Genomic DNA, 18,438 nt, shown 5'->3' with positions numbered 1-18,438 from the left:
AACCATATTGCCTTGACAAGAATCTCAAAGAGAACTCACACGTGCACTTTTCACCAGGCAAGTTTCTTGAATATCATCCACTGCCGTCCCCACCTCAGCAGGAGTGGCACCGGAGGAGGGCGGACCTCCACCTGGTGCATCCGTCTCCTCCATCTGAGAGGTGAAACTGGACACACTGATGGTGTCCAGGTCCATGTCTGCAATCTTGATGGCATCAGTCTTTTGTGTCAGACACAAACTGGCTCCTTCCTCCTTGGAGGGTGCCTTGAGGCTGGGGTGGATGGTGTCCTTGATGACCCTCTTAAGGTGGCGCAGCCGGTCCTCGTTGTCCTGCTGCGTCGACAGCTGCCTCACTGTCTCGTAGTCCAGGCAGGACGACAGCCGTCTTCCGTCCGACGTCGTCGGCTGCTTGTTCTTGCGCTGGGACAGCGGCGAGTCCAAGCTCGGCACCTGGAGCCTGTGAGCTGCAGCGGCCTGCGGTAGGTCGCTCTGGGGCAGGTCGCCCTGGGCAACGTCGTCAGCATCGTCGTCCTTGATGCCGAGTTCGTTCATGATTTTAACGTTGATGAAGTCCTCGTAGTCATTGTCCAGGGTCATGTCTGGCACAGAGCGAAGGTCAGGCTGGTCATACGCTGCAGAGGAAGCAGGCAGCGTCTCCATCTGATTGATAGGACGCTGAACTTTTATCACAAACCTTGATGAAGAGATGACAGAATGTGCCACCAAAAGAGGAGAAAAAGAAAACAAAATGGGGAAAGTCATCTTCAGAACACTTCACATGCATCAAAATAGAGTTCTTCACAGAGTGGTTGATTATTACATCCCAATGATGAAAATAAAAGGGGTCTTACTCTGTACAGGTTGATCTAGACAAATTCTATATCAAAACATCAGTACATACTCATGTACAGGCAGCCAAAGTACATTCTATCCTCATATGCATTGACCTTTGACCATAGGTCACAGCATTTGACCTCTATATCTTCAACTTTACAATTGTGTATACCATACTTTCCCTCAAACCACTTCACAGGACACTTCCTGTTGTAGGTTGGCTGAAATGACCCCCAAGATCACCAACGGCAACAATCAAATCCTAATCCTCACCAACCAAGGCATGCCTGTGCGTGCAGCTCTAGCATTATTTTAGAAGAAAGAATACAGATAAGTTATTTTATGCTTTGCAATTTTCTCTACGCCCTGCAACCTCTGCTAAATGGTCCCTGCTCACTGCATTGTGCCTCTCTGGGGACAATAAATCAAAATAATGGTTTCTTTTTTTCGTTGTTTGTTTGTGGTTTTTTTTTTTCAAAATGTTGCAGCTACATGTACTTTGGGCTTAATCTACATCTATATTTTATGATGTCAAACTCTTGGCTCAAGGAGTTACTCACTTCTCTTTTGCTTGTTTGACGACTTTAGAGGCTTGTCGGGCTGACGTCACTTTTACACCATCAATATCAAGAACAACATCCCCCTGGGAGAAAGTGAAGCCAATCAAGACATAATACAGATAATGAGCTCCCAAGGTATATACTGCTCCATTTTCTCCTGTAGTATTTCTTCTAGCAATTCGGCCACAACATTTTGTTTTAGAGTTTTAGGATACTTTGCCTGTAATTCATACTCCTACATAAGCAAAAACAAAGCAACAACATGCTTTCTGCAAAACAAAGGTTATATAGATAGACAGAGAGAGAGAGAGAGAGGACCTGTACGTATAGCCATTCATTCATCAAATTAGACAAGAAATTAAACAGAAAATATACATGATATATCTCAAATTTTGTTTTGCGAAAATGCAATGATAATGACAGCATATTGTTTATATGCACAATGTTGAAGTGCATAAACCTAACATATATGAATGGGGAGGAAAATAAAAACAACACAAAAATGCCCCAAGGAAAAATAAAGAAGTGATGAAGAATTTACACACAGAATACTACTAAACCATGAAATTGCTTCAAGCAACTGCTACCTTTCTTAATTCTGTCTGAGCGACTAACGAGTCTGGGCTGATGCTTGCCACTACCACTTCCTTGTTGTATATCCCACGGCTGAACGTCACGCCCACATTCTTCGGATTGGTTTTCAGGATGATTATTTCCAAGGAGTCGCCGTGGAAACGCTGCTCGATGTCACTGTGAGTCCAAGGATGAGTGTCTGCAGGAGAAAAGAAGAGGAACAGAAATCTGAACGGTGACAGAGTTTGTGAAAATCCCGGATGAATATTTCCTTGAAGGATTACATGTGTGCTGATACACAAGCACTGACGAGAAGTCAGCATAAAAGAAAAATCAGGATGAACACACAAATTCAGACTATGATCTTACCACTTCATGCTCCAATTATCACACAAATCAATTATAACATCCAATGTCACAATTGTTAGATATCTGGAGAAAATGTTGACGAAGTTCTTCCAGAAGATTGCAATTACCTGATATTAACTTCTATGGCACATAAATAACCCACTCAGCCTTAGATCTGGGTACATTCTCGTGAATCATCAACAAGGCTAAGAAAAGTTTGTTGATAATGCAGGGCTTGTCATTAGCGATAGCCTGGTGGCTTGGGGCTACTGAAATTTATGTCAGGCCACCAAACTTCCAAAAAGGCCATCTTTTGGTGACCTGATCAGGCAACTGAGATTCAAAATGAATTGTTGTTCCCCTTTATTTCAGGGCAATCAATTTTTATTTTTTTATTTTTTTATTTTTTTAGGGTTTCCAAAATGAGAAATGTAAAGATGTTAGTGGCCTGAATGGGCCACCAAAGAAAAAAGCTAGTATCGCACCCTGGATAATGTAAGAAAAACTCCAGATGCAGGCTACTCATAACTGATGACGATGTTTGTTATACAGGAATTGCAAAGTTCTGAATGCCACATACTAGCATGACTTACATGCAGGATACAATATATGGAAATTTGAATCTTAGTAATAAGTGGGCGGCAATTTGATTTTATATGTAAAATGCCGATAAACTTGCATGGTCATGGTATAATTTAACTAAGTCAGATTGGAATATCAAAAAGTAACACTGATAGCACTAACATGTGAAAGAAAAAAAAATTGTGATCTCTATGCCTTCATGAAGATTCTCCAGTTTGATGGTGTGCCCCTCCCCCATCATAGACTAGATAATTACATATCACTAACATACTTCACAGCGTATCAGGGCAATTACCCCCCCCCTTCTTTTTGTTAAATACTGGTTAGTGATAAGGTTAGAGTAAAGATTAGGGTAAGGGTTAGGTTTGGTTTAGAATTGGGGTTAGGGTTAGGATAAGGTTCAGGATTAGGATTAGGGTTAGGGTCAGGGAAAGGGTCTGGGGTAATTGTTCGGGTGGTAATTGCCCTAGAACCCTTCATAGCATTTTTGCCTCATCAGCAGTCGTGAAATGAATATGCACCAGTAAATAACAATTAAAAGACATATCCACACAAAGATGGGGCTCTTCTTAGGAAGACTGGCAGTAAAGCCACCTGCTCATTGGCTCAACACCTTCATGAACATCAATTGTGTCAACTTTAGTGAGAGATTAATAAAAAAACAAGAGACCCGGGGGTCTCGCGCTCACTTGAGTATCGCAAGTTCACCTTCCGTGCATTCTAGCAGACTCTTACCTGAGAACATTGGAAACTTGTGGTGGGTGATAGTTTTGAGAGCTGAGGGCATGGTGTCCATTTGCATATTGATCATATTCCATCACATCGGTAAAAAAAAAAACCCTGCCAAGTACACTGTACTTCATAGAATGTTGGACTATGCAGTTTGGGGAGGGGGAAGATTTACAGCCCTATCACTTTTGATTCTAGAGAAGAATATTAATGAAGATTCCTAATCTAAGAGGTTTCGACCCCTGGGGGCCCCCAAGGAAAACATGTTGCCCATTAAAACATTTTGAGATCCTAATCCCCCTAGGAATGCTACTTGCCAAGTTTGGGTGAAAATCCATTATGTTGTTTTCAGCAAGAAGGTGAAAATTTAGGTCTGCATCAGGAGGGGGGGGGGGGGGGGGGGGGCAGCCCTGGATCTATAAATGAACAAACTTGGATCTACAGTCATCCATGTACAAACTCAAAGTAACTTTGCTTTATCACTTCTGGTTCTAGAGAAGAATTGTAAATATTCCTTAATGTTGGAGGGGGGCAAATTAGGCCCCCTCGGGTCCCCCAAGGGGAGCATGGTGAAACAACAGTCATCAATATTCTGACTCATTGTATTACCTTAGCTCAATCACTTCTGGCTCTAGAGATCTAAAATCTTTTAAAAAGATTTCTTTACTGGGGGGGGGGGGGGGTGGTTGGGCCCTCCTTGGGGGGCCCCCAGGTGGGGCATGGTGCCCATTTGATGGAATTGAGATTCTGTCCCCCTAGGGATGCTACCTGCCAAGTTTGGCGAAAATTCATCATTGCATTTCCAAGAAAAAGATAAAAATGTACAATTTGGGCCCCATTAGGACCCCTCCCCACCCCCTCCCCTGGGTCCAAAGGGGGGCATCCCTGATTCTGCCATGAAAAACTTGAAACTACAGTCATCAATGAACTAACTCATAGTATTAACTTAGCTCTATCACATCTGGTTCTAGAGAAGAAGATTTTGTAAGATTACTTAATTTTGGGGGGTTTGGGCCCCTCTGGGGGCCCCCAGGTGGGGCATGGTGCCCATTTGAACAAGTTGAGATCCTTTCCCCCTAGGGATGCTACCTGCCAAGTTTGGTGAAAATCGGTCATGGGTTTCTCAAGAAGAAGATGAAAATGTAAAACAGTTTACGCACGACGGACAACGGACAACGCATGCCGGACACCGGACGAAGAGTGATCGCAATAGCTCACTAGGTGAGCTAAAAAATCTATCATTTACATTGTATAAATTATTTTGAAATAACTTTCAAACTGCTTAACCATTTCAAAAGTGCAAAATTCCATCACACTCACCCAAGCACAATGTGATGTAAATATCAGAGTTGTGACCAAGCTCGTGATTGACTGGCAGACGGCTGCACTCGATGACGGTGACCTGCATACGACCCAGGGTGATCTTGGCATCGTGGACGTGGAACTCGTTATCCGTTGGGACGGGGGGCTTGGGAAAGAAGGGCTTATTCCGAATCTTGTAGGCAGGTAAGATGTGCTTCTTTCTCAAAGTCTTTCGCAGCTGTGTTGGGGGAAAAAAACATGGAATATTGATGGTTATGTTTCAGTTTCATTTGGTTTTATTTCTCCACTTATACAAATGAAATTATTATGACAAGTTGACAATGTTCACATCAAAATATGAATATGAGTACTTAAAAGACATAGATATGATTATGTGCTCATATGAACACATATATCACTGTATCTTATCAGATCAAATATTTAAGTTTTTGCCACTATCAGATTTCATGCATTTTGGTTTCAATATAAATCTTAAAATGCATTATGGATAGAGTTCAGGAGAAGTGTCATATTAGACAAATACAACATTTTATCTCAGTAAAATTTTTATGATTTCTTTGACCCGAATGTCACTGCAGCTCAATTGATTTCACTTCGCACAAAGAAATCACTACTTAGCAGTTAACAGTTCACTTTGCATACGGTCTGTTTGCAGAAACTAGACCCTAACATCAATCTCTTCATGTTTGAGTGCTTTGCAGGAAGGATGACTGAACCCTAATGTGCATGTCACGAACAGTACGTGTAAAAATGCGCAGATCTTCCACAAAGTTTATCTAAACAAGGAAAAGTAGAAATTACGCGGTGCGTAACATATGTCCCCGCCGGAAGTAGCAGTTAGTGGCAAAATGTACAATATAGGTAAAAAATCAAGGTCAAAGAAGTCAAAGGTCAAAATTCTGTGTAGAAGTTTTGAAGCCCTCACCTAGTGCCATCACATAAAGTAAACGGAATCGAAATTGGGTTAGAAATGGCAAAGGAGTAGCATTTGGTAGCCAATGTACAATATAGGTAAAAAATCAAGGTCAAAGGTCAAAGAAGTCAAAGGTCAAAATTCTGTGTAAAGTTTTGAAGCCCTCACCTAGTGCCATCACATAAAGCAAACGGAATCGAAATCGGGTTAGCAATGGCGAAGGAGTAGCATTTTGTAGCCAATGTACAATATAGGTCAAAAATCAAGGTCAAAGGTCAAAGAAGTCAAAGGTCAAAATTCTGTGTACAAGTTTTGAAGCCCTCACCTAGTGCCATCACATAAAGCAAACGGAAGTGAAATTGGGGGAAATGGCGAAGGAGTAGCATTTTGTAGCAAAATGTACAATACAGGTGAAAAATCAAGGTCAAAGGTCAAAGAAGTCAAAGGTCAAAATTCTGTGTAAAAGTTTTGAAGCCCTCACCTAGTGCCATCACACAAAGCAAACGGAATCGAAATCGGGTTAGAAATGGCGAAGTAGTAGCATTTTGTAGCAAAATGTACAATATAGGTAAAAAATCAAGGTCAAAGGTCAAAATTCTGTGTAGAAGTTTTGAAGCCCTCACCTAGTGCCATCACATATAGCAAACGGAATCGAAATCGGATTAGAAATGGCGAAGGAGTAGCATTTTGTAGCCAATGTACAATATAGGTAAAAAATCAAGGTCAAAGGTCAAAGAAGTCAAATGTCTAAATTCTGTGTAGAAGTTTTGAAGCCCTCATCTAGTGCCATCACATAAAGCAAACGGAATCGAAATCGGGTTAGAAATGGCGAAGGAGTAGCATTTTGTAGCCAATGTACAATATAGGTCAAAAATCAAGGTCAAAGGTCAAAATTCCGTGTAGAAATTTTGAAGCCCTCACCTAGTGCCATCACATAAAGCAAACGGAATCGAAATCGGGTTAGAAATGGCGAAGGAGTAGCATTTTGAAGCAAAATGTACAATATAGGTCAAAGGTCAAGGTCAACGGTCACAACTGAAATTTTGTGTAGAAGTTTCAAAGCTCCCATATAGTGCTATCATGTAAAGCAAACAGAATCAAAATTGGCTCATAAATGACAGAGAAGTAGCAAATTGAACAAATTTGATCACACACGGACGCACAGACAGACGGACGGACGGACAGACGGACAGACGGACACACACACGTACGGAGCCCGTTTCATAGTCCCCTGCTCGAACTCGTTCGGCGGGGACAATTACATCGCCTTCACTTTCAGCGGCCATGACATGTCGGCATAAAGGTCCTTAGATGATCTATATCAGTTGCTCACTGATTCGCTTATCATGAAGGTCATCATATTAATCTTGTTTCATATCACATGATTTACAACAGTGGCAGTAAAAGTGCTGCTTCTAGGCGGACTGGAATTGTTGCTTTAGGGCAAATAACTACTACCATTAAAATCACATGATGCATAATTGAACTCCAGTCTAATGATACATAAAAAATAATGTTTGCCTTTCACTAGAACATTTGTAACAAACTCAAATACACATGTATGTCTAGTAGGAATATGGTGAAGGAGAACAGAAAAAGAAATCAGAAATATGATAGGGTAACTTAAGATAGTTCATGTTATGTTGTCAGTTTACCTGGGGCCATCTTCCGAGTCAAGCTCAGCTTATGAAGCTGGTCCCCTGCATTTCCAATACATAATACATTTTCTCTCTCAAAGCTTAATTCAAATGTGTTTCCTATCATATAGTGTCGCTTTATATTTTTCCTCTTTATATGTTTTCCTTCATACGATTGTACTCCATAATGTGTATTTATGAATAGGAAAAATTTATAATATTTGTGACATTTTGTTAAATTGTTTTATATTGTATTGAAGAATGGAATGCAGCAATAAACTGAACTGAACTGAACTGTCGATTCTACCGACAAGGTACCCTATCAATTTGCAGCTTACCTGATTTAAAATAAGTGATCCCAGCTGGTGGACTGTGCGGCCTTCAAAATGAGTCTCAATGTCAAATTCTAGTTCTGGTTCCTGAATAAAAACAGGCATGTCACTGTTATCAATACATACATGTAAAGTCTACACATGATGCATATAAAAATCACACATCGATGGTCTGACAAATTCAGCATCCTGAAACACCAACTAATCCATGGTGTAGCAGAACCGAGAAAGAAAAAATAAAATCAGAAGGCAAAACAACATATTCGGTCGAAGAAATGGGAATTTGCTCTGGTGCAAGGCATGCCTGATCCTTTTTTTCTTTTCCTTTTCTTTTTTTTTTCGGGGGGGGGGGGGGGAAGGAGGCAGAAAACAGGCAGTGTATACTAGCTGCATCAAGGAAAGCATGACTCAAATGTTGTTTGAAATATATCTAGATTTGCTACACCAATCAATTCTCCTTTAACCCTAACTGTACGGGGGGGGGGGGGGGGGGGGGCTGGGAGGTCCCCCTCCATACTTTTGGCGATTGCATCGCGACCGCTGGGAAATTCGGATTCTCGCTTCATGACTTTTCCCCCTGAAGTCTTGCGCACATTTTGATACCACATTTGTCCATATCGGACCTACCTAGGGGGTGTTATGGGCCAATTAGTATGCGCATGTCATTAAAACGGCTAATCGCTGCATATATTTGTGTACAGATACATACTGTCAATAGACCATGGCTTGCATTACTTTATAAATTTTGCTCAGGAATTGGTTTTCAACTTGGTTCATGCTTCTATATTGTTCTGAAATAAACTGGGCAAAGTTTAGAAACAATGATATACATAAGGAATATAAAACAATAGAAAACATAACATTCTGTAAAGTTAATTTCAAAAATGTTTTATGAGTATGGCAAATAACTTGTTTGATTTTTCTCACATTTCTATACTTTTTGTATTCATTGATTTTTCTCATATTTTGCACGCAAAATCACATATAAGCTAATTTTTATTTTAAAAATCAGAAATTTACATAAATTTGCATAAATTATACTTCAAGTTTATAATATCAGGGACATTAGAATACAGTTCAAAAGTATGGTAGTGCCCATAGGTCCTGTAAAAGGATAATTTTACTTCTAGTTTCATTTTAGTACGTCATACATTTCAAAAGTATGCAAAAATTCATAAGTAGTAAATTTGCATATTAGTAGTTTATGCAAATCTGCTGTACTCATAAAAATAGATAAGAATTGATTTACTTCACATTTGGGAAACATTATTCTTCATTTTTACACAGTTTTCATGTAATTTTGTACTTGTTTAGGCTGAAGTTATGAAAATATCCCCCAAATGCATAAAATATGCATTATGAATAATTAATTAGCTAATTATGCACAAAAATTGCATAATTGATTAAAATAAATTACACCATTAGATTCAGCACGCGAAGATCTATCAGCATGCAAATTTTCAAGTTCATCGGACATTGCGTTTCCGAGATCAATGGGGGGGGGGGGGGGGCGGGGAGGCCCCCCCCCCCCCCCCCCCCCCAGTATTTTCATGGAGCCAAATAGCCCAGAACAGTAAGGGTTAAGGCGAGGCGCGTCATGCAGCTGGAAGTTCATGACGTAACAAAAGGCTTCTACATTGGAACATTGGGCGACTTTCAGCACGCATACGTATGGGTGGAAATCACTGATCTCTATGGAAGAACAAGATCAGTGGTGGAAATAAGCTGCATGCTTGGCGGAGGTCTGTGCTCTCAGAGTGCTTCTCTAGTTTGATACTGTGAATGATCAGTTGAAGTTAATGCTAGTCATATGTGGCAATTTGAGCTCCCCGAATGTCACCAATTAAACAGCCGGTAGCATGGAGATCCATGGGTGGCCCAATTTATTCACTGCCCACCTGGGTGAATTAAAAATCCACGAGAAGCACCAGAGTAGCACCGGTCAGCAAATACGTGCATTGAATCGTACGTTCATTGGTAACATACGGATGACTCCAGTTGAGGTTCTTTATCTGTGTATGTACTTACATGGAGATAAATGATAAAGCCATGCACAAGTTATTACAGGGATTCTCAAATACATTCGAGCTGGGCCAGCCTTCCCACTCCATGGTATCTCCATGCTACCGGATCCTTAAAGGAATGATATATTGTAGGTACAGACAATTCATACAAATAGACAAATTAACAGAAACTAGAGCACGCACTTTAGCGCGCGCATGCAAACCACAAATACGTGCAGCCTGAACTCCCAAGTTCATTGACCCCCATTTGCCAAAATATCAAAAATCCTTCATGAATAAATTCCCCCAAAATTCCCGGGCCACTACCAAATTTGAATCATCTGTTACTTGTGTCATTCTCAAAATTTCCTGTAAGTTTCATCCAAATCCGTTCCCTACTTTTTGGGTTATTTTGCACACAGATAAACAAACAAACAAACAAATGCCAATGAAAACATAACCTCCTTCCTTGGCAGAGGTAAAAAGGGCAACCAGCAGTGCTCTCACAATGAATTCACCTCATAGAAAGAAAATGACCAGTGTGTGTACGGCTCGCGAGAAAACTGCAGTCTGGCTCTCCCCTTCAGTTTGGTCACTATCACTGAAATGTAGGCCGATGTACCAAACACAAGGTCCACATCCACAGAGACTCGGAAGCCCCCTCCGTAGTCAAGGTCGACTGCTACATCAACAACCTAGCATATTCATAAACAACAAAGGTCTTTCATTATACATTGTGAATTGCTAAACAATTAACAATCACTTATCATTTAAAATCATCAAAAATGTTTTTTTAAAGACATGCAGTATTCACATATATAATACACATAAAGTTGACTACCCTACTGTACGAAATGAGTCCTCTACATAACAACATGTAATTGCCCATACATACACACTTACACAATAGCTGTCTGTAGCAAGAATGGATATTGAATTACAAATTCTGTAATATACTCAAATCATAGATAAGTCTATTCCAGTTTAGACAAAACAAAATGGTTATGGGCATGAACTGCTCTATATCACACACTGCTTACTATCTGTTTGTTTACACCTTTAACATATAAAATGTTCTACAAGATTAAAATTATTGTCACATTCATATCTAATGAAGTATTATCATGAAACCATTGACCAATGGCTTCGCAAAATGCAATAGCAGGCATTGCCAATTAAAACATTGAAAGATGTACTTGTAAATTATAATGCTAAGTATTTGCCAGCTGAGGAATATATAATGTGCAAAATGACATCAGAGCAAATCTGATAAACACACATTTTTTTCCCCCAATATCATGGGTACAAGGATTTAGAGAAAAAACAAGTTCTGCGAGAATCAAACACAAAAAAAAATCTATTACCACAAAAAAAAAAATCTATCATCACACACTCAAACAATCTTTTCTCTTTGGCAGTCCAGTAGAAGCTTGTTGTCTTTCTATGGCACAGTAATATGCGAACTGTAAATTGAAAGGCACAATATTTAGCAATTATAATAACCAAATCTATAGAGTGCCTTTTCTATACAGACTCAAATCGCTTTAACAATTTCAACAAAATACAAGAAATCAACAGTGTTTCATGAACAAACAAAAGATAGAAAGACCAACTTAGGCTGCACTACATTGCCCATGGTGATTTACTACTAGGTTTGGGCTTTTATTGCGAGACCAATCCAAATGATTCTTCTTAACTATTCTCGGAAATGGAAAGGCTACTCATATCACAGGCACAGGACATCTAATGTAAGTGCTTCTCTTTATCATATTACCTGCGGCATTTGCGACCCTTCCTCCAAGGTGAATTTCATGAGAGTGACTCCATCAAGAGTAGGAAATGAAGATCCAAGACAATAGTCTCTCACCTTGATATCAGAGAAGACGAAAAGCACATGTACTGTATAAGTGGAAATTCCGCGCAACTAGAGACTAGCGCAAAAATAAAAGCTTACAAATATTTTTGCTTGCCATTATGTTCAAGTAGTTGCTTTCTCGATTCTGCAGAATAACAAACACGCTAAACACTTCTTACCAGGCCAAGCGTGAAAAATTAGTCGCAGGAAAATATCCACTTTTACAGTAAACCACTTATTAAAGGCTGTTGGGAGAGGGGGAAGCATGTCAAATTTTTTGCTACATTTCTATGGAGCAATTTCCCAAAGCTATACAAAGGTTCTTAAGCATACAATTGCACACAGAGATAAAAGGGACTAGTGTGCTTTCAAGGGAATGTGATCCTCGGACAATGTGCCCAGTCAGGAATATAGTATATGGAGATGCATTTCACAAAGGTAAGAATTTGATTCAAGGACAATATTATGACATGCGGATCAGAATAGATCGCACAGATCATAATGAAAACTCTTTGTCACAAAAATAACATTTCCCCAAATCTATACGCCTGATACTGGAATCTCTCTTGGCAGACAGTCAATTCATTCACTTTCTTTTAATCATTTAATAAAAATAAAAAACATATAAAATGTATATTCAGGGATCTCGCCAGCGTATATCACCCTTGTCGGCGCCGACAAGTGTGCGGTTTGAAGAAACAATTGCCGACAAGGGTAAAACTTGCCGACAAGGGTAACACCACGCGTGAACTTGCCGACAAGGGTAACACCACGCGTGAACTGCATGCTTGACAAGCTAAGTTCGGACCAATTTCTCGCCTTTTTCAGTCTTTATTATCTGGCTAGAAAAGAAACTAGATGTTGAAAGGAGCAGCAGTTTACAAGCGCTAAAAGTTATCACGCACCGATCACAACAACTCGGCTCAACCAGGGAGGTGAGACTCACCTCCTTGGCTCAACATAGCGACGTACTAGCTTCACATACACGTACACACCACATCACACACTTGCTCACTCACATGCGATCTGATTCGGGATCCACACACACATGCATCACCCAGCCGGCCGCACAGCGGCCTGTGTGTACGACGGTATTGTGAGAGAAAGAGATGAGAGAGGACGGAAAGAGAGGGTCGGAGGCCGAGGGAGGCTGAGGAAAGCTGACACGTGCTCGCTTGATGTCACGCTTGTTGTCGGGTTACGCAAAAACAAACGATATGAAATGCATGCCCCCCTCCGCCAAAGGTTGTATTTTTTTTTTTTTGCTGCTGCTTTAGTTTGTTTGTTCGTTTGTCTGCCTGTCTGTCTCTCTATTCGCAAAATGAGTCACAATTTGGGAACACATTAGGATGAAAATGTCAGGAACAGTTGGTTGGTAAAATTGCGCAAGGAACAGATGATTAAATTTTGATAGTGAGCAGGATTTATAATACAACCGGAATTCCCCGCGAGGATCCAGCATTTTTAGACTTTGTTTCGTATATTTGAAAGGATTCGTATCAATTCTTTAGGAAGCTGGCCATCGGCAATGACGCAAAATTAGATGCGTTCAAAGCATTGCCGCAGAGAGAAAATTAACTCCATCTTTCGTTTAAAAAAGAAAAAAGAACGTGCGATGGAGTAAGCAAATGCAAATTGTTATTTTGGTTTTGGTAGTTTCCGCGGGTTATTTATTTATTCTTTTTTATTCAAAAAGCCATGCGTTCCATTTGAGCCTTTTCACTTTCCATGGATTTGTAAACGTCATTCGTGAATATTCCATTTTCCTTCTCCGGGCCGAAATTTATGGTAATTCTGTCATGATGGTCTTTCAAGTTCAACGTACGTAATGCTCCACGTGCTTCTGGCTTGGTTTGTTAACAGGTGGGTTAGGGGGCCTTCATGGGCAGAAAATAAAAGGATAATATCATTCATCAAGTTCCCAGTTGGTTTACATGCTATGTACACGCTGTTTACGACCACTGAAGCAAGGTGGCAGTACACGCGGCATTCCTTTATCCGACGCCTGGCTTTCGTGGAAATTTCGTGGAAATTTCCACAAGCCATGATATCAAGTTTCCCCACTGCTTGTGGTCGTGTTTTTTTAAATTCTTCATTACGAACATCAATTTGTTTACTTGAAAAGTGTAGATAATTTGCTACGAGCACGTGTTTCTTTCTTCTTTTTTTTCACTGCAGCGTCGGTAACATTTTGTTTTGTTCATCGTCCGTGCATGGCAGGGGTTCATGGGAGGAGAACAATAGGAATGACTGGGGAGAAAATAAACTGAAAGAAGGAAGCATCTTTTGAGCAAGCTGTCTTTGTTTTTCTCTACACCAGCATCAGTTAATATCACCACCAAGGTTCATTTTTTTTTCGTTACTCCGACAGATTAATGATAAAATAATGCTACGTTCTTTATTTTGAAGGTTCGTTAATCCAAAAATGATTAAGAAAAATGTCTGTTCATTTCAACGCAATCAGTTTTGTTATTTCGAACGTTCTGCCAGTGAAATTTCGGAAAACATTGTAAAACGACGGCACAAAACAGCGTGTTTTAGTACTCTAAGGGTCTGTTACTCCGACAGAGATAGTAATGATAAAATAATAAATTGTAGATTCTTTATTCTGAAGGTTTTTTAACCGAAAATTAAATAAAGAAAAATGTCAGTTAATTTCAAAATGAAATCAGTGCGTCATTTCGAACGTTTTGCCAGTGAAATTTCGGAATAAAACGACTGCCCAAAAACAGTTGCAGCTTTCTTACTCTGGGGGTTCGTTACTCCGACAGATTAATGATAAAATAATGCTAGATTCTTTATTCTGAAGGTTCGTTAATCCAAAAATGATTAAGAAAAAATGTCCGTTCATTTCACAGCGCAATCAGTTTTGTTATTTAAAACGTTCTGCCAGTGAAATTTCGGAATAAAACGACGGCACAAAACAGCGTGTTTTCGTACTCTAAGGGTCTGTTACTCCGACAGAAATAGTGATGATAAAATAATAAATTGTAGATTCTTTATTCTGAAGGTTTGTTAACCGAAAATTAAAGAAAGAAAAATGTCCGTTAATTTCAAAACAAAATCAGTGCGTCATTTCGAACGTTTTGCCTTGAAATTTCAGAATAAAACGACTGCCCAAAAACAGTTGCAGTTTTCTTACTCTGGGGGTTCGTTACTCCGACAGATTAATGATAAAATAATGCTACATTCTTTATTCTGAAGGTTCGTTAATCCAAAAATGATTAAGAAAAAATGTCCGTTCATTTCACAACGAAATCAGTTTTGTTATTTCGAACGTTTCTGCCTGTGAAATTTCGGAATAAAAGGACGGCCCAAAAACGGTTACAGTTTTCTTTTACTCTGAAGGTTCGTTACTCCAAAGAATAATGATGATAAAATGCTTTAGATTCTTAGTTCTGAACGATCGTTAATCGGAAAACGATAAAGAAGAAATGTTCGTTTATTTCCAAACGAAATCAGTTATGTTATTTCGAACGTTCTGCCAGTATAATTTCGGAATGAAACGACTGCCCAAAACGGTTACAGTTTTCGCACTCTGAGAGTTCGTTACTCCGAAAGAATAATGGTAAAATAATACTCCACATTCTTAATTCTGAATGATCGTTAATCGAAAAATGATAAAGGAGAAATATTTGTTTATATCCAAACGAAATCAGTTTTGTTATGTCGAACGTTCTGCCAGTATAATTTCGGAATACAACAACGGCCCCCAAACGGTGTTTTCTTACTCTGAAGCCAGGTTTGTTATTCTGACACAATAACGATGATAGATGATAGATTCCTTTCTGAAGGTTCGTTGATCGGAAAACAATAAAGAAAAAAAAATTTGTTCATCTTCGAACGAAATCAGTTTTGTTTATGTTGAAAATTCATCTATAATACCGACCTTTGGTGTTGTTGTTTCCGATTACAAACCTTCGAAGTACTCAGTAATGAATCGTTTCATTTTATGATTAAACAAACCTTCGGAATAATGACCATCATTACATGTATGATTTGTATTATGTCTCTTTGATGTCACGGCCAAACTACCGCAGTATACCCAGAAAGGAAAGTGCAACGATGTCCCGAAAGTTCTCGATTGCTTCTCGCGCATTAATTGCATGCAGTAGGCCTACCACGTGGTCGAGCAGACGGCGAGAAAGCAAAAACACTATAGTTAGCTAGTACACGGCGCGCGTTGTTGCGATGCGGAGACGGCTAATCATTGCAACAGTGAAACAGGAAAGGCCTAAAAGAAATCGGAACCTTCACCATCGGCACCTACTTCTCTTTCATTTATTATTTAGGAACTGCCGCCAACAAAATGTATGGAGTTTCTGCATTGTTTCTGTGAGAATATGCCCCTCACAACGTTCATTACATCTCCGTGAAAATGTCGCATTTAGTGGCATTTTAACGGCGATTTATATGTGTTGTATTGAGCATTAGCGAAGGCTTCCGCGTATAACTGCCAACAAGCATGAAGAAATTCCTGGCGAGAACCCTGATATTGCATGAAAGCAAAATAATAATTGAACTTTAATATCATCATGTGAATAAAATCTCATAACCCCTTGTTCTGCAAATAAGTGTGTAGACCCTACCAACTCAAAGAATACAAACAATTTGCACTTTCTTACATATCATTGACACATCTCTCAATAACAACATGTCAATTACTTTATTCAATTTAGCATGAGATGGGAAGAAAAAAATAAACTTTCCTATTCGGCAGCTGCGTTCAAAAGAATAATGTATGATACTATATTGGCAAATTGGAGTGACTTTACTTTATAAGTCATCCTAGTCTAGTTTCTCAAATACACTTTGAACATCTTCAGTACAAATTTCCTATTAAGTAACCATACTCACGGTGATCTGCTCCAATATCTTCCCAGCAGTCTTGGCATTGAGCAGCTCCTGAAACTCTACATTCATCTTCTTAATGATCCATCGGCGGACGAAGACAGTGTCCTTGAGCTCACAGAAGAGGAAGCTGATGAGAGCATTGGCAGCATGGCAGGTCTCCTTCTTGAAAAGGAGTAAGGATGGATTACGCAGCTCCTGAACATGCAACAAGGAATATAAAAGATGCAACGTTTGATACACAGCCAGAAGCGGATCCTTTTATGACCATATGCAAGATCAAAGTGTACATGAGTATTTCGCCTTCTTGGCTCGTGGGTGTACCTTATCAGAGCATGTCCAATATTACTGGTACATGTATTACAACACTTCTAATGGATGACTCTACTCTACTCTACACAAAATAAGCTTTGATATTGGATGCTGAATGGACATCATCAATTCAGCATCCAATATGATGAGGTTGCATTGTTATATTGTTTTTCGACTCTCTGTCTGTAAAGCCCTCTATCGTAGGCATAACTGAAACATGGTTTCATGATAATATTGCATTGTCTTTGTATAATATTGATAATTATAGATTTGAGGAAAATCATAGAAAAACTAAGCGTGGAGGAGGAGTTGGTATGTATGTATTAAATGATATTGACTGTAAGAGACGTATTGATCTAGATGTAAACAGTGATTTCATTGAAAGTATTTTTGTGGAAATTGAAAATTATAAGAATTTGTTAATAGTTGGCGTTAACACAACCACGCAATGTGCAGACTCACAGTAAAACTTAAATGTTACACTGAGACAAAATCCACTACATAACTTCAAGGGAAGGAAGCAGGGTCCACTATTTTTGCACCTGTACATAGGAATAGATATAGTGCACTTCCGTTAAAGGACAAGTCCATCTTCATAATGTGGATTGAGTGAATGCAGCAATATTAGTAGAACACATCAGTGAAAGTTTGGGGAAAATCAGACAATCCGTTCAAAAGTTATGAATGTTTAAAGTATCTGCGTAGTCACTGCTGGATGAGAAGACTACTACAGTGTATGATGTCATATGCGTACAACCATATAAAGAAAATAAAAAGAGAATTTCACAAAACTTTGCTTTTTGAATAAAGTGTACATTTCTTCGACTTGTTACTGACATATGTTAAGGGTAATATTATTTCCCCTGCCTTCTGAAAGAGAGAAGTCAAGTGTTCTTTTGTTATGCGAGAAAAGTGAAAATATGTTGAATTTTCTTTATTCTTTCTTTATATCGTTGTACTCATGTGACATCACAAGCTATAGTAGTCTTCTCATCCAGCCTTGAGTGAGCAGAAACTTCAAAAATTCATAACTTTTGAACGGATTGTCCGATTTTCCTCAAACTCTCAATGATGTGCTCTACTAATATTGCTGCATTCACTCAACCCACATGTCTATGAAGGTGAACTTGTCCTTTAAATAACGAAATTCCAGTTACAACGAAGTAAAAATTCAGGCCAAAACATTATCCACTCTATGTATTTTTGTTCAGTTATAACAAAATTTTGATATTTCAAGAAAGAAAACTGCTGGTCCCAAGGACTTTATTATAACGAATGTCCACTGTATACATACAGTGTAGGGTGTCACCACTTTGGGCCCCACCCCCCACTTTTTTTACCCCGGAAGTGGCACTAAAAAAAAAAAAAAGTGAACGGCTGAGGACCATTGCTGTTTGTCTGTTGTTGTTGTTGTTTTTTGTTTTTTGTTTTTTTTGCTTGTCAGCTGGCAAAATCCGAAAGTGCCCCTTCCCACACACCCCCCCCCCCCCATACTTTTGAAAATATGGTGCCAGCCATGGAAAGTGTAAAAGAAAAAAAAAAGAAAAAAGGAGGCAAAATGAAATGGATGGGAGGGACACAGAGCA

The 18,438-nt window shown here is 39.3% G+C and overlaps 1 protein-coding gene across 1 annotated transcript in view; it reads right to left on the bottom strand.

Moving 5' to 3' along the window:
• LOC139722868 (PDZ domain-containing protein 8-like) overlaps window positions 1–18,438 on the bottom strand; it is a 32,035-nt gene that overhangs the window by 9,568 nt on the left and 4,029 nt on the right. Inside the window, exons 3-10 of the mRNA XM_071634151.1 lie at window positions 16,547–16,738; window positions 11,609–11,701; window positions 10,353–10,529; window positions 7,838–7,918; window positions 4,947–5,166; window positions 1,982–2,166; window positions 1,395–1,477; window positions 40–694 (exon numbers count right to left, since the gene is read on the bottom strand). Of these exons, the coding sequence (XP_071490252.1) occupies window positions 40–694; window positions 1,395–1,477; window positions 1,982–2,166; window positions 4,947–5,166; window positions 7,838–7,918; window positions 10,353–10,529; window positions 11,609–11,701; window positions 16,547–16,738 (1,686 nt within the window). The remainder of the gene's footprint in view (window positions 1–39; window positions 695–1,394; window positions 1,478–1,981; window positions 2,167–4,946; window positions 5,167–7,837; window positions 7,919–10,352; window positions 10,530–11,608; window positions 11,702–16,546; window positions 16,739–18,438) is intronic.

Source organism: Diadema antillarum, unplaced genomic scaffold, assembly GCF_040938485.1.
Source record: "Diadema antillarum isolate AM-2024a unplaced genomic scaffold, OU_Dant_1.0 scf00000014, whole genome shotgun sequence".
In the NCBI taxonomy this organism is placed as follows: Eukaryota; Metazoa; Echinodermata; class Echinoidea; order Diadematoida; family Diadematidae; genus Diadema; species Diadema antillarum.
The sequence above is the reverse complement of the archived record's forward strand: the minus strand, read 5'-3'. Positions and strand labels throughout refer to the sequence as shown.